Source organism: Pipistrellus kuhlii, unplaced genomic scaffold, assembly GCF_014108245.1.
Source record: "Pipistrellus kuhlii isolate mPipKuh1 unplaced genomic scaffold, mPipKuh1.p scaffold_m20_p_6, whole genome shotgun sequence".
In the NCBI taxonomy this organism is placed as follows: Eukaryota; Metazoa; Chordata; class Mammalia; order Chiroptera; family Vespertilionidae; genus Pipistrellus; species Pipistrellus kuhlii.
Window position 1 is genome coordinate 16,566,767 of NW_023425562.1, and position 24,916 is coordinate 16,591,682.

A 24,916-nucleotide genomic window follows, 5' to 3' on the forward strand; every position below is an offset into this window, starting at 1 on the left:
CCGAGACCAGAGGACAGCAGAGAGGGAAGCTGGCTCCCCGATGGCCTGGCGAGGGTCCCACAGCTTTGACTTGGGCGCCAGGGGCTCTTCTGCGCTCAGAAACCGCCTTCCTGGCAGACCCTGCCCAGAGGTCTCAGAGCCTCCCCCCGCCCCCGCCATGTGCCACCTTGCCATGGGTTAGCCATCGCTCTTGCTCAGTGCTGACGTGGCCACTACTCCAACCCCTCCGGCCCCATCCCTGCCCCTCCAGGCGTGCTCTCTCCTGCCCCCCTGCCCCCAACAGGTGAGCTCTGGCAGGACCGTAAGGGGCCTGGCCGCTCCCCGTGAACCCCAGGGTCCCGCTCAGCCTCCTGGTCCTCCCTGAGCCCCGGGGGCCACAGAGAAGCTGTCCTACAGCTTTCTCTTCGCAGCCAGGCTCAGGCCCTGAAAGTCCTCCTCCTTCCGCTGCACGGCCACCTGCGCGGGAGGTGGAGGAGCTCGGAGGGGAAAGGCCCGTGCGGAGGAAAGATGCAGGAGAACGGGGCCTGGGCATCAGACCCTTCACTCTCACAGCCTCCACCCGATCTCCGCCCAGCCCGGCCTCCCCGTCACCTCCAAGCTGGGGGAGTCACGGAGGCCCCGCCCCTCCACCTGCAGGGAGGCCAGGGGGAGGAAGGGTGACACCCTCAGGTTTTCTGCCAGGCAGATCCTGGACGGTTGGGATGTGCTGCCAGCATCTCCAGCTGGTACCTGGCTACCGTCCCCTCAGTACATCCCACCTTCAGGTTAAATCTACCCGGGGCGGAAGGGTGAGGGGAGGTCCATGGAGGAGAAAGAGGACATATGTAATACTCTCAAAAACAACGATAAAAAACGAAAAAAAAGAAGAAAAAAGTGCCAATCCAGGCCTGAATGCTCTGGGTACATGGCTCCCATTTGGGCAGTTCCAGGCTTGAGATGGCAGGGGTGTGGCCCTGGCTTTAGTTATAAGGCCGGTAACATTCCTTCAGAAAAACGTATTCTAAAGCCCATACTTCCCACCCAGAACTGCTGGCGTCCAGCCTGACGTGTGCGCAGATGGCACCGCTCGTCCCGCCGTCCTCTCCGGGGACGCGCTCTCCCTGAGAGCGTGTGACTGAGGCCTGTCCCACGCCCGCTTGGCCTGCCCACGGAACATCAGTGTCTCGGGAGCAGGGGCCACGGCAGCCAGCCGAGGCCGGGGCCTGCGGGGCCCCCAGTCCCGGCTCGGCACTGGCTCGGAGGGGTCTGTGGGAGGGAAGGCTGCGCTCAGGCAGCTCAGCGGGAGGGGCCCTCGCCTCGGCCACCTGAGCAGTGACCGTCTCCATGAGGATGAGGGTTTGTCACTCGGAGGCTGTGACCTCTGAGCTTCAGTCACTAGAGATCAAAGGTTCCCTCTTAGCAGCACTGGAGTGACATGCAGCCTGTTTGAGGAAGTTTGAGATAAACGGACGTCCGTCACACTTAGTTGTTGGACAGCGGGCGGAGGGGGGGGGGGGGGGAGGAGCGCATCCTTTATAGAAAGAGCAAAACGCTCTGCTACTTCCAAGGCAAAGAGCCGGAGCCGCGCTCCTGCCTCCTGTAGCCCTCGGCACAGTGGGCCTCCATAAATTTAAATTTCTCTAAAACAGCGCTTATTTGAGCTTCAAAGGCCCCTGCCAAAGCTAGCTCTTCAGACCCTCACATTACAGAGGGGCCCTGTGCCTTCACACCATCCCCATTTTACAGGCGGCAGGACTGAGGCCCCGCCAAGAACGAAGCTGATGGCTCTGGGCTCGGGGGACCAGCCCACCAGCGTCCCTCTTTTCTCATCCGGGACTCTCTCCTCTAAGATGCTCCCTCTGGCTCTGCAGGCAGCGGCTGCCCTGGGCTGGGGGCCCGTTAGATGGGGAACGAGACGAGAGGCGAGGGAACCAGCTTCCTAGACCCCGCCATTCGCACCCCCAGGAGCTCCCAGCGATGTAGCAGCTGGAGGCGAGGGGCTGAGGGGGAGCGTGAGAGGGGCAGGGGCTGTGCAGGGGAGGGAGGACGGGGCTGAGGAGGTGGGGGTGATGGGAGAGGGTGGGTGGGTGCCACGGGTCCCGACCTGTCACCAGGTTCCGGATGAGGAGGGCTTCGTCCTCCCGGTGGTACTCCAGCATGCCCTGGAAGTCCTTCTCCTTCCGCTGCACGGCCACCTGCCTGCTCAGTTCCTGGGGCCTCTTCCCGTTCTGGGCCAACGTCTGGGCCGCTGAGCGGAAGGAGACAGCTGGTCAGGGGGTCCGGAGGGTGGACAGGGCACCCGAGGGGAGGAGTCCCGGTTCAAGACGGAGCAGTGTCAGAGAGGAGCACGTTACTTCTCAGAAAGCCAGGAGGATAGAAGCTCGAGGAATAGGAAGCAGAAACCCACAGAGGGAGGTGGGAAAGGGGGCAGAAATGGGAGAGCTGGCCCGAGGCTGAGCAAGACAAACTGCCCTGCCCTCTTAGAGCCTCGTCTGGGGCAGCAGGCTGGCAGACCAGGGGATGAGACACCTGCTGGGAGCTATGCCCACAGGCCCACAGGGCGGGATAGTGGGCACAGCCCTGCCTGGGAGGCAGCTCCTGCGAGAGGACGGAAGGAGGGGCGCATCCAGGTGCTGAGGGGATCAGGAGGGTTCCAGGCGAGCTGGCATGTGGGAAGGTGGGGGAGTGTTGATACGGTTAGAGTTGCAGTAGGGAGTCAGAGGAAAAGAATGTTCTGGATGCTTCTAAAAGAGCAACTGAACCGAAACTGGTTTGGCTCAGTGGATAGAGCGTCAGCCTAGGGACTGACTGAAAGGTCCCAAGGTTTGATTTCGGTCAAGGGCATGCACCTTGGTTGTGGGCACATCCCCAGTGGGAAGTGTGCAAGAGGCAGCTGATCGATGATTCTCTCTCATCGATGTTCCTAACTCTCTATCCCTCTCTCTTCCTCTCTGTGAAAAATCAATAAAATATATTTAAAAAAAAAAAAATAAGAGCAGCTGAAATCCGCGTGACCTCCGTGGGCAGAAGCTGAGTCACAGAACGGCCCTCTCCTTGCCGTCGAGCACGGCATGCGTGAGGCCGGGGGGTGAGGCTCCGCATTACATGGCTTCCTCCACACCCAGTCGTGCCTCCAGCGTCCAGCCCGTGGCGGGCAGGGCCACGGCCACTGTCCGGCTGTCCTGCTCTCCAGCCCTCGGAGCACAGAGCGAGCACAAACACCTGCCGTGTCCGAGTCTCTGGCCCAGGTTCTGGTAGGCGGAGTCAGGCCCAGCTCACGGTCGGACAATGTGGCCCCGTGGCCGGGCTGGCGCCGGCGCCAGGAGCAGGGGAAGTAGACGGACCGGCGGAGGGGGGCGGCGTGGCGAGCACACCTGTGCCCTCACAAGACACACGCTCACGCGCACCGTACCTTCCAGGTCCTGGACTTTCTTCATGTGGATCTTCAGTTGTTTTTTGAGTTTCTTCTCATTCTTCTCCAGCTTTTCTACCAGCTCTTTAAGGTCCTGCAGCAGAAGGTGCCGAGTGAGAACACGGCTGCCTGCACCGAGGGCAGGGCAGGACCTGCAGTGCAGCGTGGGGACAGGACGAGGCTCTGGGCCTAGCCAGGAGGCCCGCCCACGAGGCTCCCCTCCCCCTGGTCTGGACCCAAGGAGTGGCAGGGAGGTCAGAGTTTATTCTCACAATCCAGACGGTCCAACTCCTGGTTCAGCTCTGGCTGCCTGGTGCCCTGCCGAATCCCCTGGTTACCTAGGCCCAGCGCCTCCTGCTGCCATGCCAACCCCCCAGAGGTACACAGCCTGGGGGTCCCCAGCTGTGTGGGCAGCACCCTAGGAAGGCTGGACAGTGTGATGGTGGGGGAGGCACTCAGCTGGAAGGGCCATCAGGCTGGTGAGCTACCTGGGGCCAAAGTGAACAGGACCCGGCTCCTGCCCCCTGTGGCTGCCAGTCCCCAGCAGCCATGGCCCTTGAAGCAGCAGCCCACTGGGGCAGGGAGCAGCGTTAATGTTACCCCATTGCATGGGGTGAGGTCACCCTACTGCATGGGGCAAAGTCACCCCTATTGCATGGGGCGAGGTCACCCTACTGCATGGGGCAGTCACCCCTATTGCATGGGGCGAGGTCACCCTACTGCATGGGGCAGAGTCACCCTATTGCATGGGGCGAAGTCCTCTGGCTGGGGAGGCAGGAGCCCCATCACCATCGCCGCCTCTGTGCCCAGGAGTGCATGGGAGACCGAAGCAAAGATACCCCTGGAACGGCAGGAACAGCCGGTGGCAGATGTTAAGGCTGGCCTGCAGGCGGGAGCCGGCGATTCTCAATCGCAGTGTGAGGCCTGGCGAGCCACAGACCTCGTTAGGACACCAACTATTGATCTTCATAAAAAAAAAATCTTAAAAAGCTGGTACACAGCACGTTTAGGGCAACCGGAAGGGAGCACAGGGCTGGCGCCAGCGGGTGGTAAACCTGGGGAGCTACTGAGGCCCACAAGTCCTCAGGGCTGGAATGACAGAGACTTGAGGAAGAGTGTGAGCCACAAAGCATCTTGGAAATGTGAGCAGGCCTGGACCGCTTTCAACTCTTGCAGTTGCCACCGGAAGAGACACCACCTGAGTCCCTGTGATGGCTCAGCAGGACTCGGCATTGGCCTGGCACTGGGTGTGGTCCCCAGCACAGCCCTGCCCTCCCTGCAGGAGGCCGGCACTGGCTGGCGTGAGGGAAGCACTGATGTTTGCTCAGTGGGGAACTCAGTGCTCGGCTTAAGGGCGCAGCCTTTCAGGCTCCTCCTGCTCAGGCCCCAGGGCCCAGGGCGGGGCCTAGAAGGCCCCAGTGCTGCCTCCTGAGCGAGCTCAGGCGGGGTGGGGTGAGCCAGCACAGGTCCTCCCTGGATTACACGCCTCCACACCACTTGTCCTATGGCCCCGGGGGATGGGCCAGCCAAGGCCCTGCCCACACTGCCTCCCTTACCTGGCAGAAGCCAGTCCAACAACTTAGTACACATATTCCTTCCCACAAAGCTAGCTATTCACACACCTGTGGGAGGCAGGCAGCGACACGCAGATGGAGAGGGAGACATACTGGGGAGGGGGAAGGCAGTTCATTTGTATATGATCCTGTTCAGGGACCTGTGGTCCAGGGCCCACTGCGCCCCTGGGGACTCGGTGACCTGGCCACTGGCCACCCACCTGGGCCACCTGGCTGTAAAGGGGAAAGTCCGGATGGCAGCTCTGCCGGTGTGCGAGCCTGCAGGGCGGCGTGGGCACTTCCTGCTGCTCCCACAGGCTCACACGCCAGCAGGCTTCCCTCCCTCCCCCGCCCCCTCACGCCCAGCCTGTGTCCACAGCCCTCCCTCCTCTCCCCTACTCCACGGCTGACATCCCTCCGTGCCCCCTGCCTCTGCTTCAGCCTCCTCTACAAGTTCATCTTTTTCTGCTAAAGATCCCGCGTGGAATCATGTTTTCAGAAACATGATCTGTGGGAACCCTTAACACGACCCGTGATTAGGGCCCACTCAGGGTCTGGTTTCTGGAGGAGGCCACACACTAAAATGAAGAGAGAGACTAGAAAAGAGTTAATCTGGGACAAATGGGGGGCCAGGTGGGAGTCAACCTCTAGTGGGAAGACTCTCTAGGCTCTGGCCTTGCTATCCCTTTTATTGAGGCTGCTGTGGGATACACCCATTACCCTTAAGCAGCTTTGGGAAACACCCAGTACCCTTAGCAGCTTTGGGAAACACCTATAGCCCTTAGGCAGGTAATACTGTATTTTCCGGCGTATAAGACGACTTTTGAAATGAAAAAAAGTCAACCGAAAATGGGGGGCAAAAGACCAAAATTGCACAAAAATTACCTGCAGATCTTGATGGCAAAGTAAGTCTTTTCTTTGAAGTGGGGGGTAGTCTTATACAGTGAATATAGGCCTAAACCTATGTTTTAACTGTAAAATTAGTCTTATATGCAGGAAAATACGGATTACCATATCAGTAAGGATTTACATGATTACAAGATGGGGAAGTTGCCTCAGTTACTATTGTCTCAATTAGGGTGTGGTTGGCTCTGTCCAGCCTCTTTCTATTAGTGAGACAATGATTGGTTTCCGGCTATGATCTCTCTCCTTTTTTGTCTTTTTTGTCTTTTTGTCTTTTTTGTCTGCAAGCTCTCTGAGGACAGACTGCCTTCCCTTTCTCTGGCATCTGCCAGGGCTCCTTTGGTGACTGTCAGCAAGAAGGGCCACCGGCAGTACCTCCCATGACTCCTGCTAGCAAGTCACACACACACACACACACACACACACACACACACACACACACACACACTCTATCCCGCCTAGCTAGGGGATTTGTTTTGATCAGTGGAGTGGCAGAAGCGACCAGGGGCCAGCTCAAGGACTGGGTCCTAAGAGGCCCCCCTTGCTGCTGCGTTCATCCTCCTGGGAGTCAGCTGCCACGCAAAGCAGCCCAGGGCAGCCCAGTGAGTGAGAGAGAGAGTGGAGAGAGACCCCCACGGAGGGGACCAGCCGGCACCTCACCCAGGCCTCAGGTCCTCCGGCCCGGCCACCGCCGGTGCAGCCGAGACAGGCCATGCCCACTGCGCCCGGCCAGAATTCCTGGCCCAGCCCACGTGCTGTCCTAAGCTTGCCACGCTCTGGAGCGGTTGGTGACACGGTAGTAGCTGATGGAAATATCTCACAACCCCTGCTGGCTGGAGGCTTCTAGGTTCTCTGTTCCTGCTACGGGCCGAGGACATGCATCGTGTCCGTCCACTTAGCTGAAGGCCACCCCTGTTCCATTGTCTCCTAGAACATGACCGCCCAGAGCCAGGGTCTGCCGGGCACGGCCGCTCACCAGGTTCTCGTTGGTCAGCCGGGACATCTCCTGCTGGACGCCGAACTCCACCTGGGCCTCCGGGGACAGCAGCAGCGTCTGCGAGAAGGTCTGCTGCTGCCTGTCCATCTCCTCCTTCAGGGCCTCCAGCTGGGCGCGGAGGCCCTCCACCTCCTCCTCGTGGGCACGGCTCTGGTCCTGCAGCTGGGCCTCCAGCAGCCTGCAGGGGAGGGGAGGGGAGGGCGCGGGTGAGGGGGGCTGGGTCAGTGCCCCCGAGAGGGCCCCAGGCGGACATGCAAGGGGAGCAGCCAAGCACGCAGCAGCAGCAGCAGCAGCAGCAGCAAGCGCACGAGCCCTGCAGGCGGACGCCGAGGGCAAGATGTGTGCAGCTCACGGGGCCGGCAGGCCAGCCCTTCCTCTGGGAGGACTCGAACCCACACCCTTCGGTGCACAGGATGATGCCCAACCAGCTGAGCCACACCAGCCAGCGCCCTTGTCCTTCACTGGAGCACCGTCTGGTCGGCTTGGGAATGAGAGGTTTTCTCCACGTCCAAACGTCACCAGCAGAAACGCGTTTCTTACAGCATCGCCCAATGGAGGCGTCCACATTCGCCCCAAAGCTCAAGAGACTCTCCCTAAGATGGCTGGCACTATAGACTCCCTGCTGGAAAGGCAAATCACTAGCCCCTTTCCTTTTAACTTTCACCCCTGCTACGCCCACTTTACCTCCACCCATCCATAAACACCGTCAAACAGAAACAGAGACTCCGCAGATGACCCGGGGCAAGCTTTGTCTCTGAGTCCAAAGGCCCGGGGCCAGGGGGCGCCACGACCTGAGCGACGGTGGGAGAGCACCCTTCTTCCGTCGTCGGCACAGAGGAAGCCGCTAGGGAAGGTCCCCAAGCAGCCCCTCGGCCCGGAGTGAACTGCCAACACGGCTCCGGCGCTCTGTGCGTGGACTGACCGCCTGCACATGCTTCCCGGTCCCGCCAACGCCACAGGAAGGGGAGGTGGGAGGCTCTGGGTGAACACCTCCTGCCACAAGCCCCCCCCCCCCCCACTTCTTCCTGGGATGCAGACAAAGACTGTGTCCAGAGCGGGCACAGCTGGGGACTGGGCAGCTCTCGGAGCCTGGCTGCCCACGGCAGGGAGGAGAGGCACTGCGGGTCTGGGGGGTGGAAACTGCCACAGGGAGGAGGCATCGAGGGAAAGAGAGAGAGAGACAGAGAGACAGACAGAGAGAGAGAGAGAGAGAGAGACAGAGAGAGACACAGAGAGAGAGAGAGACAGAGAGAGAGAGAGAGACAGAGAGACACACAGAGAGAGAGAGACAGAGAGACACAGAGAGAGAGAGAGACAGAGAGACAGAGAGAGAGAGAGAGAGAGAGACAGAGAGACACAGAGAGAGAGAGAGAGACAGAGAGAGAGAGACAGACACAGAGAGAGACAGAAAGAGAGACAAAGAGAGACAGAAAGACAGAGAGAGAGACAGACAGACAGACAGAGACAGAGAGAGAGAGACAGACACAGAGAGAGACAGAAAGAGAGACAAAGAGAGAGAGAGAGACAGAGAGAGAGAGACAGACAGACAGAGAGACAGAGACACAGAGAGAGAGACAGAGAGAGACAGAGAGACAAGTCTCCGCTGTCCACTGAGGTGGAAACAGCCCGGTGTCCTTTGCAGCCAGCGCCAGAGCAGCACCAGCAACGCGTGGCTCCCAGGCCTCTCCGCGCAGCTCCGCAGGAGGAGACGGCGGCGGAGTGACCGCTCACCGCTCACCAGGCAGCATCCCAAAGGACAGCAATAATGCGAGGACCGCGGAGAACAACTCGGACGGCACAGCAGCATTGTAGAGGTCGTGTAACATCGGGGTAACATCTGACCTTGGCTACAAGACACGGTGGGCTCTCGGGCCCCTGCCCCGAGGACCAGCTCCTAATGTGTAAGTCACGCTCCCGTCTTTCTTACCCTCCTGCAGACAGCAGGTGGGGGCTCTGGGCCAGGGGGGAGAATCCCTCATCTGCAGGCGAGAGAGCCAAGGGCAAGAGAGGGAGCCGCAGCCAGAGGCAGAGCTGCCTGCGTACCAGGTCCCCGGATGCCGCCGAGGCCTGCGGCACCGCTTCTGCACCAAGCACGGCTCCCTGCGGACGGAGGGCCCGGAAGAACTGCCTGGTGTCACGTGGGGGCCCAGCCCCCTAAAAATCCTCTTGCTGGGCCAGGGATCTGACCATCAGAATAATAGAAACAGCAGCTAACACAGGGGTGGGCAAACCAGGGTTACGGTGTTTGTATAGAAAACAACACAGTAATTGATGGATAACGGCAAAGAATAAACTCTGTTTTGGTGTTCACACTGTAACCCAGCTTTTGCCCGCCCTGTGTTTAGTCCACGCGCCTGCCCTGTGTCACCCCACAACTTGTGGTGCCGCAGGAAGCAGGCTCTGTTCTAGCAGCGAGGAAACGGAGCCAGAGCCGCCGCGCTCACAGGCGGTGGCTCACACTGAACCCAGAGCCAGCGCCCGGGCGGTCTTCCCCCGAGCAGAGAGGCTGGTGCTGCTCTCAGGCCGGCGTGGGGGCCTTTCCCTGCCAGGGGCCACTGGATAGTCACAGCATCCTTCTCGGGGGCCTACAGAGTTATCGACTCAAAAAGCAGCCTGCTACAGTCGTCCAGCCTTTCACTGCCTCACCCCTACTGCCATGGCCAAATGATTTCATGTGCCTTATATGGCCCTGGGCCGGGCGTTCCCACCCACCCCTGCTCCATGGGGCCTCCACTGTGTGCTCAGCAGGCAGACCTCTGAGGAAGGGGCCTGAGGCCCCGGCTCCCGTTCCCACTGCCACCGCCACCCGCGCATGGAACTTCCACTTCCTCTCTCCCCCCCACCCCCTCCCACCCCGCCCCAGCCTGCAGACCCTGCCCACCTGTGTGAGCGAAGGTGCATGCCGGCAGTAAGCGTGTGACATGGCCCTCGTGCTGTCACCTTCCACGCCTAAACTCCCCCTCTTCCCCAACCTGCTCACCACGCTGCAGGCTCTGGGGTATGGATTCAGACGTCGGTATCAAGTGAAACCAAGGTCAGATTCTGGGCCTCCTGCTTAAGCTGCAAGTTCCCTACACACCGCTCCTTCGGGTCCTCACCCCACACACGTGCGGCGAGCGTCTGACCTGACACATGCAGCATGCGTGGCCCAGGGCTTGCCAGCTGTGGCCAGCTCCAGGCTCTAATGGGGTGACACGGGCACAGCGGCCAGCAGGCGTGTGGAGGGAGGCTGGCTCCCAGGAGCCCTGTGCCCGGAGCGCAGCCAACGGCACGTTCCGGCCGGAGTTCAGCCGGTCCTGCGGGCACCACGCGACAGAGCAGAGCGCCGACTCCAGGCCCCGAATTATTATAATTCCTCCTCTGCCTTGTTCTGAAAATAGCCGTGTGCCTGTGTCATTCCCAGGCTGTTCCTTCAGTCACAGAGCCCGCACATGGGACTGGGGGTGGGGGTGAGGAGTGGGGGGTTAGCCATCAGGTGCTAACAGGCAGCCCCCCCCCCCCCCATCCTGGCAGCCGAACAGGGCCCGCTCCCGCCCCCACAAGCGCAGACACCGCAGGCAGGACAGACAAGCAGCCACAGGAGAAAGGCACGTATTCCACCTGGCGACTTGCTTTAGGCCCTGGTAGGCCAAGCCGAGCTCTCCGTCTTCATTCAGATAGCCCCAGTCCTCAGTCTTGCTGGAAATGAAGGACAAAGAAACGCAGGGCGTCCAGTGCGGAGGAGAGAGACAGGCAGAGAGCCCAGCAGAGCGCGGCGAGTCCGGCCGAGGGCTGGGGAGCAGGGCGGGGAGGCTCACAACGTTGGGGCTCCCATCCTTCCCCTGCTGCCTGCTGCGCGTGGGCGCCCGCAAAGGGCCATCGCTCCCCCAAGTCTCCCGGGGGGCTCGCTAGCCCACACAGCAGGGAAAAGCCGTGGCCGAGGAGGGAGCAGTGGGGGCACAGGTGGGGGTTGTTCTGGGACCCACAGGGGCTCGGGCCGAGCGGGCCTCACAAGTTCTCACACAGCGCCCTTTGCCCTTTCAGAGGGAGTCTTGGGGAGCCGGGAGGGAGGACCGGAGATGCAGACAGGGAGGGGAGGCCGAGCGCCCTGGGACCTGTGGGTACTGAGCGGGGGCGGCGGGGGAAGCAAGGAGCCTGTGTACCCGCCTGCCTTCCAACGGCATTTCCTCTGTCACGGCTCATCTCAGCCCCAGCCCTCGCTGCAATCTTGCAAAGAGCAGCAGCGAATAAAGACTTGTGATGAGAACTGAGCTTTCCCCCTGGACCTTGGGCCTGGGGGGTGTTAGTCCTGTTTATTTCACTTGCCCATTCTTGTGCCCCCTCCCGCTGCCCTGCCTGGTGTGGGCCCGATGCCAGCAGGCAGCGCCTGGAGGTCAGGCACATGTCACATGCACCTTCACCATGTCCCTCTCCACCGCGGACAGCCTGGCACGCTGGAGACGGCCAGAGGCCAGCAGGGGGAGGGAGGTGCAGCGGCGAGCACAGCTTCTGAGTGCCTTCCTTCCCGTAGGCTGGCTGGCTTCTCTGACAGGGTCCTCCAACCCTGCCGTCCCCCCCTCCCTGCCCCCCAACAGCAGACACTCCAGCCCTAATGCTCTCCAGGGAGGAGCATGTGTGTGTCCGGGCTACCCAGCGAGAAGCTGGCACTAACCTCCTCCCACCAGCCTCAGCAGCGGGAGGGAGTCACCGAGTTCTTCCTTCTGTAACGTGCCCGGCATTGTGCAGAGATGTGTAGAGAACCGTGCAGCCCCGTGCAGCCCCATCACCCCTCGGTGCTCAGGAAGCCAGGTGCACGGGAAATTAAAAACCAGTCGACCGACCGACTGAGTCCACCCTTTGTTCCCAGATGAAAGAGAACCAAACCCTCCAAGGACCACTCTCTCCCCCTCCAGCCCGCCATTAGGGGCAGAGGCCGAGGAGGGAGCGCCACCTGGTGGTAGGAGAAGGAAGACCCCAGACAACTCAGCTCAGGAGCTTGCTTGCTAAATGTTAAGTGCTGTCAGACAACCAACAAATATTCACGGTATCCGCCCCTGTGCTAGGCCACATTCCCGAAGAGGCCACACACACCCTGTGCAAGTTGCCAAGGGAAGAAAGTTTTGAACTTGGGGACCAGGGGCTCTTTAGAGAGGCTGTGATTGGGTACGGGGGCATTCTGAATCCCTCTAGAGATGTAAGCCAAACTCAGAGTATGTTTGAGCTCTTCCCAACCGCTCTTCCTCATCACCCCCACACAATACAATTTAGGTTTAAACCAGAACACCCTCCACTACAGGAAGACGGGAGGAGAGGAAAAGTGACTCTGTGTGCCCAGGGCAGCCCTCGCGGTGACGAGATGTCCTCGCCAGCTGGGCTCCAGGGCTCAGTCCGTGTCCTCCTGTCCAGCCTGGCGGCCCCTCCCTGCCGGGATTCACCAAACTGGAGAGAGGCCACCCCACAGGGTCACTCTCAGGGCCCCTCTGTGCTTGCCGTTTCTCAGGCTGGCTCTCGGTTCCCTAGCACTCCCTCAGCTTGCTGCAAATGGAGTGATTTTAAGAGATCAGAAAAGCATTCTTATACTATCACCATCATCACTGCTGCAAGGGAAGACAAGTCCAGGGTATCAAATGGCTCCTGGAAACCTTTCCCTGGGACCAGACCCTTGGCTGGCAGCCATTTGGGTGAAGAAAAAGGGAGCTGACAGCGGAGATGGATCCCACGGTCAGAAAGACGCGCACACTCGCTAGCCAGGGCCAGCCAAGCCCGCTTTGCTCTCTCTTACATCTTAAGCATCCCCTGTGCTCTTTTTCCTCTTTGTCTCATTCCGTGTCCTCGCCCAAGATCATGTAAAACGACTAAATCCTGACTAGCGTTAGCACTGTGGGGCTCACCTGCCTTTTCTTCTCTCCCTCCTGAAGGGAAAAGAATCACATCTTTGTCGAAATAAATTTAACTTCCTGCAGGGGCCTTCCAGTTACCTACACAGTGGGCTGGAGGCAAGCCAGCCTGCAAGTCAGGCCTCCTGGATTCTCCCCTAACTCAGTTACAGGCCACTCAGCCCACCCCAGCCTCAGTTTCCCCTCTGCAGAAAGCGGTGAGATGGAAAGCTCTGGAAATCAGACCACAGAGGAGCCAGCGATTCTGTGCATTTCTGCAAACTGCACGTTGTTCTCGAGCGCCACCTACTGGCGCTTCCTGGAAGTGCGTGCTGTTCTCAGCAATCCAGGAACAAATGCTTAAGGGCTGCTCCACAGGCTGTGCGTTGAGGCTGGGAGAGAAAGGCAGCAGGGCCAAAGACAGGCACCAGTGCCCGCAGAGGCACAGGAGGCACAGAAGGCGATAATAGGGGTAACAACACGCACATTTATTTCATGCTCAACACGTGCAGTAAGTGCTTCTAACCCGCCTAATCTCCATTACCACCTGAAGCACGGGGCTAGGATTGCCCCCAATTTGCAGGGAGCCGCCAGGAAGTAGTTACTAGTTCCGTGGTCGGCAAACCGTGGCTTGCGAGCCACATGCGGCTCTTTGGCCCCTTGAGTATGGCTCTTCCTCAAAATACCACGTGCGGGCGCGCACATACAGTGCGATTGAAACTTCGTGGCCCGTGCGCAGAAGCTGGTATTAGGCCTGGGCGAGTCTATTTTGAAGAAGTGTTAGAACACTCAAGGGGCCAAAGAGCCGCATGTGGCTCGAGAGCCGTGGTTTGCCGACCACTGTACTGGGCAACAAGTGACTGGTTATACATTCCCCAGCGCTCCGCCACAGCCCGGAGCCCTGCTCTGTCTACATCCCGGCCCTGCTGCTCCTCCTGCAGTCACTCTCCTGCCTGGTAGCTCATCCCTGAGGAGGGCCCGGAGGTGGTCGGTACCTAAAACCCAGGGCAGTCTCACCCTAGCCGCCATGGTAGCGGCCCCACCTCTGTAGTGCCCGGCTTGGGCTCTGGGGATGGTATTGCAGCCAGGAGCTGGGCAGGCCCGCCTCCTGCTTCTTGTGCCACGTGGGCCAACTTCCCTCTCAGGGAGAAAAGCCGCTTTTCCCTCTCCCCAGCCTCCAGGCAGCTCCCTTCCCTCGTGCGTGCAGGGACCTGGGGCCTGGGGCCTGCCGCTCCAGGTGCCGCTGGGGTCCCGCCGAAGCAGCAGCAGGCTTCCTAAGGTCACGGCTCACTGTCCGCTCCTCCTCGTTCATCTCCCAGAGCAGAGAAGACCCCTTGTGGAGCGCACAGTGTGGAGCGCACAGTGTGGAGCGCACAGTGAGGAGCGCACAGTCAGTGCATCAGGTTGGACGGGACCCCTTTGCCAGCGCCGCCTCAGGTACAGACCGCGAGGCGGGACCTACCTGTTCGTCTGGCAGACCCCGTGATAGGCCTCGATGGCGTCTTCCTGATCCACGTGCTTTTCACTGTTGGGCCAACTGGTCCTGGCATTGATGTTCGGCTCCTGGAGGTCCCAGGTGAAATAAAGAAATACCTCTGGTCATACAAACAGCTGTCAGGACATGACTTCACATCCCCGGAGGAATTCCAAACACAATCCCAAAAGACACGCACCCCTCCGCGCCCTGCAGCGTCCCCTCCCACAGCCACGGCCGGAGCGCCCAGTGCCCGCCAGGGGACGATTGGGTAAAGGACAGGTGGTGTCTGTGCATGGTGGCGTGCTGGCCACGAACAAGAATGAAATCTTACAATTTGTGACGACATGGATGGACCAAGAGGGTGTTATGAGAGTGAAATAAGTCAGACAGAGAAAGAGAAATTCCTCATAATTTCACATATTATGTGGAATCGAAAGAGCAAAATAAACATCCCCTGTGCTCCTTTTTTCCCCTCGTGGTCTCATTTCGTGTCATCGCCCAAGATAATGACTAAGCGTTAGCTCTGTGAGGTGCACCTGCCTTTTCTCCTCTCCCTCCTGAAGGGGAAAGGACTACTTCTCTGCTGAAGTAAACTAAACAGAAACAGACTCAGAAATGCAGAGAGCAAACTGAGAGTGGCCAGCTAGGAGGGTGGTGAGGGGAACAGTCACAGGATGTGAAGTACAAACACAGGGAATGTAGTCAATAATAATGTGATGACTTTGGTACCGGGGGAGTCCCGGAATCGTCGCGGATCACCTCCTAAATGACACAATTTTCTAACCACCGTGCTGTTCTCCTGAAACTAATGCAAAACAACACCCAGTGTCAACTATAATTGGAAAAAAAAACAAAAAAAAAGAGAAAAAAAGGAATGACTTTCTACCCAGACAGAAGGATAAAGCCAGTCTTTGGGAAGTGGCGCAGGCCCAGGACCGCCTCAGACCCAGCAGTTAGCCCGGGCAGGGACGGGACTGTAGGTCCTGCTGGAAGAATGGCAAGGCCCGGCTGTGAAGGGCACAGGGGGGCGGGGTGTGGGATACGATGCCAGGACAGTGTCCCCAGAGGAGTCAGCATCTCAGATCCAGAGGACGAGACTCGATCCGTCTGCTTTGAATCCTCCACACTCATTCCTGCCTCCCTACCCCACCCATCCTCCAGGATCCAGGCTCTGAAGTGACCCAGCCTGACCCGGTGGCCTCTGCCCCTCCCTCCTCTCAACAACCCGCCCCAGACGCTGAACACACGAGGAACAAATGCCACCCCGAGGCCCAAGAAAGAGCAAAGACTTTCACCTCCAAACCTCAGTAAAGAGCAGGGGCAAGGCATGCGGTGAGACACCAGGCAGGGGTCGGGGAGAGGGGGGAGGAGGTGCTCAGCTGGGGCCCTTCTCTCTCCTTCTGTGTCCAGTTCCTTCTGGACATGCTCGTATTGAGAAAATTTCTGAGGATTCTAGAAACTTCCAGCGAAGTCTCCCATGAAAAGTCACGCTGGGAGGGCGGCAAGGCCCTGGCGCTGCCGTCAGAGGAGACCCCAGCACGGAGGACGCTGCTCCTGTAGGTTTAAGGCCCCGCTGTCACCTCCCGTCGTCCCAACACGCCCACCGCGGCCGCCCTGCCCTTACCGCGCTCTTGCCCGCCAGGCGGCGCTGGTCGGTGCTGACGATCTGGGTCCTCAGGATGAGCACCTCCTCCTTACGGACCTCCAGCTCCTCGTGGGCCAGCCGGAGCTGGTTCAGCAGGAGGCCGTAGCCGTCGGGGGAGCCGTGGGGGGAGCCGTGGGTGGCGTTGTTCTGGGTGGCCTGGTCGGCCACGGCCTTCCTCAGCTCGTTCAGGTCGTTCTTCAGCTTCTTGTTCTCCGACTCCAGCTCCTGCCTCTGGAAGACGGCCGAGCCACACGCCCCGTCACTCCCGAGTCCACGGCACTCGCCCCACGCGTCCCCCTCCGCCGCCTTCCTCACCCCACCTGCCCACCCTCTGAGATCAGGGCGTGATTCGGGCTGTTCTGGGCAACACAGCTGTCCCCAGAGTTATGTGTGGTCCCATCACACTAACTGCCCCGGGAGATTGGGTAAATTCCCAATGACAATCAGGGGATGGGGATGGGAGTGGGGCAGCTCTGATGCCCCTTTCTGCACACGCCTCCCTGCAGGGGGCCACTCCCCCATCTCAGCAGGAACGCAGGCCCCTGTGCCCTCAGCCTCTGGCCTCCCCCCTCCCCTCACCCCACCGGCCAGCACTGGACTCATTGCAGGATCCTGGCCTCACATCTCTCCCTGCAAATCCTGATCATCTGTCCAAAGTGGTTTTATCCCACTGGCCACATTTTACTGAACTGACTTGAGTCAGGCAGGTAAGACATGTGACATGGGAAATGTGTATTAAGTCTCTGGCCCCAGTTCCAGGCATAGAGCATCTAAAATTCTTTTGTAACATCCTGAGTTTATGCTAATGAGGTGACTCTTGGAGGATGGGGATTGGCTGCCAGAGGAGCCACCCTTGTGATTAGAAAGCCCCATCCATGACCTCCAGAAAGGGAGGGGGAGGACCTGGAGATTGCTTTAAATACGAATAAACTGACCAATCAGGCCTATATGACGGAACCAGCATGTAAACCTTAAACTAGGGGTGTCGAACTCAATCAGAGAAGGGGCCAAAATCTAAAATCCAGCCTAAATCGCGGGCCGAATGGTTTACTGAACAGTCATAAACTGTCATTGTGATGGAAACGCAGCGGAGTGCAGTGATGACAGCGCGGTGCGGGCCACATTGCAAGGCCTGGCGGGACGGATTTGGCCTGCGGGCCTTGTGTTTGACACATGTGCCTTAAACGATGGGGTGGAGAGCGTGGGGCTGTGAGCACATGAGGGGCTGGCAGTGCTGGGCCTGCAGAGGCCCAGTAGACTCCCCATCTTCCCCTCATACCCCGTCCTCTGCCCCCTTCCATTGGCCACAACATCCTATCTAATAAAGAGGGAATATGCAAATGACCATCGCACCATCACAAAAGCTGGCGGTGCCCACAGCCACAAGATGGCGGCACCTAGTCTCCCTCAGCCTGGCCACTCTGTGCGCCTGCCTCAGGATTCCCCCAGTCCTCTCAGCCCCCAGCTGCCCAGGGCCAGCCGGGGACAGTCTTGTGAGACTGAGCCCCTAGCCCGGGATCTGTGCCGACTTAAGTAGCCAGTGCCAGAGCTGAATTCAGTGGCAGGACACCTGGGCGTCCACAGAGAAGTGGACAATTGCTTAGTGTGGGAAACACCACGTTTGGTGTCAGAAGGAGGGAACCGTTTCCCATTGACATATGTGACAGCTCCTCAGAGTAAAAACAACGTTCCCTTCATTTCGAGGACATGGTGTGTGTACATCCCTGCTTATTAGCAGCCTTATGGGAGCCTCCCCGGGCGGGAGTCCGAGCCTCACCTTCAGCGTATTGTAGGCTAGATCTACGTCCTGGTCCACATCAATGTCGTTCTTTGGCGGCTCCACCTGCCCGGATAGAGAGGCAGAAAGGTGAGCACAGGTGCCCAGCCGTGGTCAAAACTGCGGTTTCCCCGGCAACACTGTGCTTCCTTCCCACACGCCACACGCAGCTCAGGACCTCAGGCCACCACAAGGCGCTCCGTAAGCATCTCCCTCCTGCCCTCCCCCAACGTCATTCACACGATGCTCACAGGCACCCGAGTATGTGCAACACCCTGTGAGGGGTTCAGTCCCCCCAACAGATAGGACAAAATCCCAACCCCTGGTGTCTGTGAATGCCATCTAATCTGGAAACCAGGTCTTTGCAGATGTTGCCAAGTTAAGGTGCGGGCATTAGCATGGGCCTCATCTACTAGGGCTGTCCTTAAAGGAAGGGAAGACAGACACAGGCCAGGACGCCAGCGACACGCTGTCACAGCTCAGACAGAGCCCCAGACGGGCTCCCGAAAGCCTCCAGGGAACATGGCCCTGCGGACACCTCGTTCCTGACCTCCGGCCTCCGGAACACGAGACAGGAAGTGTCTGTTGTGGTGCTTTGTTTCCACAGCCCCTGGAAACTAGCACTGTGAGCCTCAGGCCCTCGTTTAAGAGGTTAATTAATGAATCATGACGATGTACCTATTAATGAGGTAAAACCTGAGCTACTCAGGAAGAGGGTGTGTGTGCACTGCGTAATCTGTCTTCCCAGTTACGTCTCTGAGCTCTTGGGGAGAAGCCACTTCCTCATGCCACCCCACGCAGACAGGGTGGCAGGCAGCACCCCCCCCCCCACACACACACACGCATACCACCACACAGAGCTCAGCCAGGCCTGGGAAAGGGAGCCGGGCCGATGGGAAGCGGGCAGCCTGGCTACAGTCGCTGGGGCCCCTCCTCAGGGCAGTACGGTCACTCCGCACTGAGGTACATCCTAGATGTCCAGGGATCCCTTCTTCAGAGGCTGGGCTCCCTCTGTAGCTGAGACCCCAGCCATCTCTCTCTCGAACAAAGACCCTCAGGAAAGCCTGGTCTCAGGCGCTGCAGAGGGATCCATCCCCCTCTCCCCGCACCCCGCTCTTACTAAGACCTGTGGGAGACAGGCCGTTCCCCGTGAGGACAGACCCTGGTGCATCCGCGGGGCTGTGGACCACACCTGCAGCTCCAACGCCTGCTGGGTCAGAGACGCCCTTTCCTGTTTGGTGTCCAGACAAACAGAAGCTCTAAAGCCAGGCTTTCGAATCGTTAGCCTTTCGGTGGTGGGGACCGGGGGAGTGAGTCCCTCGGGCAGCCGGGCAGGCCGGAAGCTGCGTGCCAGGCACCCAACCGCTGTCGCCCATGCAGATTCTAATATATCTGATCTGCGTTCACCTGTCAGGGCAGCTTCCCTTCTCACCGAGCGAGTCGTTTACAAACCTAATTTCTCCCCTGTCATTCGAAATCCAGCCCACCGGAGACATTTAAATCCGCAAAGCAAGACCTGCCTCCCCACGTACGTACGGCCCAGGAGACCCCGGGAGTTGACTGGCATCAGGGACACATCCGATCGGAAAGGGGAGCCAGGTGTCGCAGAAGGAGACTGTGCAGGGGGGAGCAGGGGAGGTAGGGCTGCGGGCGAGCGGTGGAACCCCACAATGGGTAATTCGGGCCTGAGAATAGACCAGGGGCCTTTGAGAAACCCGCGTTGAGGTCAGCTAAGGACAGGACCTGGGTCAGAAACGGCCTTACATCCCTTAGCGGTGGTCCCTGTCCCTCCCCGGCAAAAACAGATGGCTCTCCCCCACGTCTCCCTCAGCACCCACCCGTACCCACCCCCGCACTGACTTCCATTCCCCGGCTGATTCCGGTCCTCCATGGCTGGGGCTTGCTCTCTCTCCCATCTCCATCTCCCCTCATGAGTGATCATTTCACATGTTCACTCGGGTGCCCGTGGGGCCTTGCTTGGCAGCGAGTGGCATGTCTGGGGACGCTAAGGCTCCCAACAAGGTTTTCCAACACTCACTCACACCCCTGGGATGACAGGGCTGTGGAGAGGGTGGTCCCGGGAAGGAGGGGCGTCATGACGCCACCCGATGCGCTCCGCTATGATTCCACTTCTGCTTGTATGTATCCTCTAGTCACACGCCCTGGTCCACTGCCCACCTGGGGAACGATGGCCCGGGCTCCCTGCTGGCCTCCCAGGGGAACCCTTTGCCCTGAGGGCACTGTAACCCTTACTCCCGTCCAAGTGGGGTGATGTGGGCGGGACACGTGCAATGATGACGTCAACACAAGATGAAGTTACTGGGTGACCCCCCCGCTGAGCCCCGGGGGAGCGAGCTCGGGGGCCGCGGCCTCCGCACCTGGGCTCTCCGGCCGTCCTGCTGCTCCCTCCTCTCCAGCTGCGCCTGCAGCTTCCTGCGCTCCTGCTCCAGCTCCCGCACGCGCTTCTGCAGCTTCAGGAAGACTGTCATGTCCAGGGCAGCCTTCTCCAGGCCGAGTTCCTTCGGGGGAGGATGGGGCAGGGAAGAGGAGGCCTTAATAAGATAGGGCCCCAGGGGACCACAGCACCTCGCCGCCACCCGCCGCCTCCGCAGCCCCCTCTCCTCCCAAACTTCAGGCCACCACTGATTGTGTGAGCACTGTGCTCCGGGCGCATTTCTGTCCGGATTATATCTGAGTCCCAGCCATTCAGATTCCTCCCGTGTGAGCCTCGCAAGATGACCGATCGTATGTCGCAAGAACAAATGGGTGAAGACACAGCCGTCTCATTGGGAAGGTAAGAAAGCACCCTTCTGGAAAACAGTCGCATCCCAGAGGAACTGAAAGCCTTCGGACGTACGCTTGCTTCCCGGTGAGGAACCCGTGTGGTTATAATCGCGGCAAGCACACTGCCACCCCCACGCCTGCACCTGGACCCGCCAGGAGGCGCCCTGCTGGACCCTGTGCCCCTGCAGCTCCCGCAGCTCCAGTCCCCACGTCTCCCCTCAGATCCACGCCCGGGATGCTCTCCGGAGCTCTGTCACCTGTGGGTGTGCCTATCCACGAGGATCTTTTAGGCACACGTATGGACATATGTGACAATATAATCTGGTTCGCCCAGCATTTAATGAGGGCTTAAACCCACACGGAAGTGCTCCAGTCTGCATGAGATGGACACACACACACCCATGGGTGGTGCGTCTGGAGTCAAGGCTGGCTGAGAGTGCAGAGGCAAAACCAACGCCTTAAGCCAGCCTTTATAAAATGCCTACTAAGTGCATATGGCAAGCAGCACACTGAACTTTTATCCCGAGCCCCTCCTTTTCTGTTCTTCTATCCTTTTTTATTTTAAATAATTTTAAAAGTATTTTTGTTGATTCCAGAGAGGAGCGGAGAGGGAAAGAGAGATAGAAACAATAACCACGAGAGAGAATCATTGATTGGCTGCCTCCTGCTGCCTTCTACTGGTGATTGAGCCTGTAACCTGAGGATATGCCCTGACCGGGAATCAGACTGTGACCTCCTGGTTCATAGGTCGACGCTCAACCACTGAGCCACGCCAGCTGGGCTCTCCTAGTCTTTACTCCATCACTCACTTGTGTATCCTTTATTTTTCCCGATGGCACTGCTGTGCCTGCAATTATATCACAGACTTCCTCCCTCAGCTCACTACCGTCTAACCCCCATCAGATGAGCTCCGTGCGCCCGGGGCCTTCTGCGCTCGGTCACCATTTCCCCAGCACCTGCCTGCAACGCCCCACACAGGTGCGCTACACACACACATACACACACACACACACCTTCGCACAGGTGTGCTACACACACACACACACACACACACACACACACCTTCGCACAGGTGTGCTACACACACACACACACACACACACACACACACCTTGCACAGGTGTGCTATTAATACACACACACACACACCTTGCACAGGTGTGCTATTAATACACACACACACACACACACACACACACCTTTGCACAGGTGTGCTACACACTCACACACACACACACATGCTGCTATAACCGCCCCTCCTCCACACCCACCTTCACCTACTCCCTACAGCTCATATGCTTGTGGGTTTTCTCCTTTTCAAATGCCAGAGGAAAAACTGTGCCTTTGACAAAATTACAGACCGACTGTTCAATCCATGGTGTGTATATTACAATTCTAAGAGGCCATTCCTGACAAAAATACAGTCGCTCAGCAAGTACGTGCTGTCCTCTGAGTTTTATCCAGCTCTGAGCCACGCATTTGTAACGCTCTGGTGTGCACTGGGATACCGAGTGGGGACAATAAATCACATCCCCGCTAATGGCTTCGCTGTTCCTCCCTGTGTCACTTCCCGTCCCCGCAAGAGGCACCCGGGCCCTGCCTCCTTCCTTCCTCTCTGGAGGGCGGGTGGGGCGAAGAGCAGTGCATCCAACCGCAATGCATCGCTCTGCCCGGCGCCCGCTGGCTCCAGAGCATTGTCTGTGGGGCTGCTGTCGGGAAAGAGCCCCCTGGGGCTCCGGTGGCCACCCACCGAAGACACTAACCCTCAGAGGGGCTCCCCAGCCTGGGCACAGGGCCAGGGCCTGCCCGCTCACCTCCACCTGCTGCAGGGCGTCCTCCGTGTCGCCCACCTCCGACGTGGAGATGGAGGGGTAGTTGGAGTCCGACTCTAAGCTGCTCTGGTTGGACGGGTTCCGCTTGTGGCCTGGGGTTTGCTGTGTAAGGAGACACGTGTGAAAAGTGAACATGAGCTGAGGTGCTAAGAACCGTGACTTTCAACGGAAGGAGGCTCCTGAGGTGGACTCTGCCTCGCTGGGGAGGGCTGGGTTCCCTGGTCTCAACAAAACACAACCCCAGACCAGGCCATCTCTCCAGGCGACCACGTTTCCCCCACCCGTCCTGCCGGAAGGTGCACAGTCCTGTCCTGGGATTCCACTCCCAAACCCGCCCACAGGCCCCACATCCATCTGCCTCCACCAGCCGGTTTAGGAAAACTGTAACCTTACTGGAAACAAAGGCTACCGTCTGTACCAGTGGTTGGCAAAACGCAGCTCGTGAGCCACATGCGGCTCTTTAGCCCCTTGAATGTGGCTCTTCCACAAAATACCACGCCCTGGGCGAGTCTATTTTGAAGAATTGGCGTTAGAAGAAGTTTAAAAAATGTGTCTCTCCAAAGACATTTCAATCGTCGCACTGTTGATATTTGGCTCTGTGGACTAATGCGTTTGCCGACCACTGGTCTATACATTTAAACACGCCTTTCCCCCTGCATCGGATTTGGCTTTGAGAGTGGAAACTGATGTTGGAAGCAACATTTCAGATTTCGATGTTCCTATTCAGCTTCTATTCCTGGTTTCTATGCAATTAACCATTCAGTCTTGTTTGAATGTGCACTTCCGGAGGGAATGTTTGTAGGTGGTGAAAAAATGGCGAGTGGTGAAATATGACATTTTTACGTGGATGGCATTTCGTCAACCATTAGGGGAAACGACGAGACGCCAGATCCTCGCAGTGTGCGCACAACCGCACCCCATCAGATCACACCCCCGCTGTTACTAAGGCAACACGGGATGCTCCCTGAACAGGAAATGAAAGAGGACACATCCCTTGACACTCCTGAGTCCTCCCCTCCCCCTCTGGGACACCTCGCAGGAGAGGCCGGGACACAGACACCACACAGAGGCCCGAGCCTCGTGTGTCGGACGCTGCCCGGGGCTGGAGCTGCCCGAGACCAGGCGGGGAAGCTGGAGGGGCAGCAGGACCGCCCGCCCTCCTCGCCTTTATGATGGTCATCTCGTCCCGGAGGTTGTCGTATCGCTGCTCCAACCGGGAGTACTCCTTCACGAGGTTCTGGTACCGGGACCGCTCCTCCTCCAGCTCCCTCTTCATCAGAAGGTTCTCCTGGGCGGAGCCACGGGCCACGTCATCTGGAAGCAAGAACATCCCCACGCGTGTTCTGACACATGCTTTCCTCCGGCGAGTCTCTTGTCAAAGGCTGCCCGCCAGCCCCTGGCCCAGACACGGTGCACTGACCACCCCCTCACCTGCCTCCCAGCCGGGAAAGCTCTATGCTTTCCGAGGGCAGTGGTGGGGGGCACACACCAGGCAGCACACGGACAGCTCCCTGCAAGAACCTGGGCTTTGTCCCTGGTTGTCCCCTATTCCGGGCCTTTCTCGGACTTGGAGTTAAGGGAGATTCAAGGCGATGCGGCCATTGGTTAGGGAGGAGGGGAGGCCATAGGACAGCATGGGGGCCTTTCTCCCACCGAAACGTTTACTCCTATCAGCGGAAAGAAGCCATTTTTCAAGGGAATTAAAAAGTTTGTGTGGTCAAGTGGCTCAGTGGTCCAGGGCAGGAACCTGAGGAGGGGGGCGGGGGTGGGGTGCCGGGTGCAGGGGGGGAAGAGTGATCTGCTGGAGGCCACACTGAGTCAAGCGAGAATTGGGTCTGGGGACCCCACTGCTCCTCTGTGGCCAAGCAGGGGTGGACAGCAGCCCAGGGCCGGTGGGTGCTTGAGACCGGTGACCTGCATGTGACCCACAACCCTCTCCTCAGCAAAGGAAAACAGATGCCCCCCCCCACCCCCCAGAAGAAAGCACAGCAGGAACGGTGATGTTGACGATGAATTTCACAGCAGCAGCAACTCGCCCCTGAGTGCTCCCTGCGTGTCCGTCACCAGCCTCCCTGAGCCTCGGAGCTCTGTGCCTGGATGTCCACTCTGCACGGGGAGGCTGAGGGCTGTGCAGGAGGGATGGCGGTCATTCTGAGGGCAGGCCTCCCTGACTCAGGTCCCAGGCACATCACTGTCTGTACCCGCGTGTCTCCACATGAAACCGGACGTCACGGGCAGGAGCGCAAGGATCCTCCCGCACCTCCCGCCTGCGTAAGCCCGCTCCCCGCTGCAGCCCTGACGAGCCCAGGAGCCCCCGTTGGCCAGGCGCCCGGGAACATCGCCGTGGGAAGGGAGTGAAAGCTCAGCATGAACACGCAAGCTCTTTGGAACGTACCTTTCGACTGGCTCAGGATTTGGTGGTTAAGCTGCTCCTTCTCATCTTTCAAGAGAGCGTTTTCCTGCTCCAGGTCCGCCACGCGCTGAAAGGGAGGGTCACAGAGCACGTGTTTCCCCATGAAGCCGGCCAAGGCGAGGCTCCTTTTGTGGGGCCTGACTTTGAGCTGGTTGAGTTCAAATGCTCTTTTGATGTAAGAAAACGGAATCGGGCACTTTCCTTTCAAGGGAAAATGTATAAAGAAGGACAAATTCTGTTAACTATCTGCATGCCGTAAGCGCCTGTAGACGCAAGCGGCGTACCTTTT

At 59.0% G+C, this 24,916-nt stretch overlaps 1 protein-coding gene across 3 annotated transcripts in view; it reads right to left on the bottom strand.

Annotated features, from left to right (window-relative positions):
- The window catches only part of MYO5B (myosin VB), a 188,453-nt gene that overhangs the window by 13,072 nt on the left and 150,465 nt on the right, over positions 1–24,916 (bottom strand). For all 3 annotated transcript variants that reach the window (XM_045574527.1, XM_036418915.2, XM_036418914.2), the window contains exons 23-32: positions 24,610–24,694; positions 23,380–23,528; positions 22,197–22,316; positions 19,977–20,117; positions 17,599–17,664; positions 15,801–16,052; positions 14,162–14,262; positions 6,824–7,022; positions 3,392–3,485; positions 2,084–2,227 (exon numbers count right to left, since the gene is read on the bottom strand). In XM_045574527.1, coding sequence (XP_045430483.1) covers positions 2,084–2,227; positions 3,392–3,485; positions 6,824–7,022; positions 14,162–14,262; positions 15,801–16,052; positions 17,599–17,664; positions 19,977–20,117; positions 22,197–22,316; positions 23,380–23,528; positions 24,610–24,694 — 1,351 coding nt within the window. The remainder of the gene's footprint in view (positions 1–2,083; positions 2,228–3,391; positions 3,486–6,823; positions 7,023–14,161; positions 14,263–15,800; positions 16,053–17,598; positions 17,665–19,976; positions 20,118–22,196; positions 22,317–23,379; positions 23,529–24,609; positions 24,695–24,916) is intronic.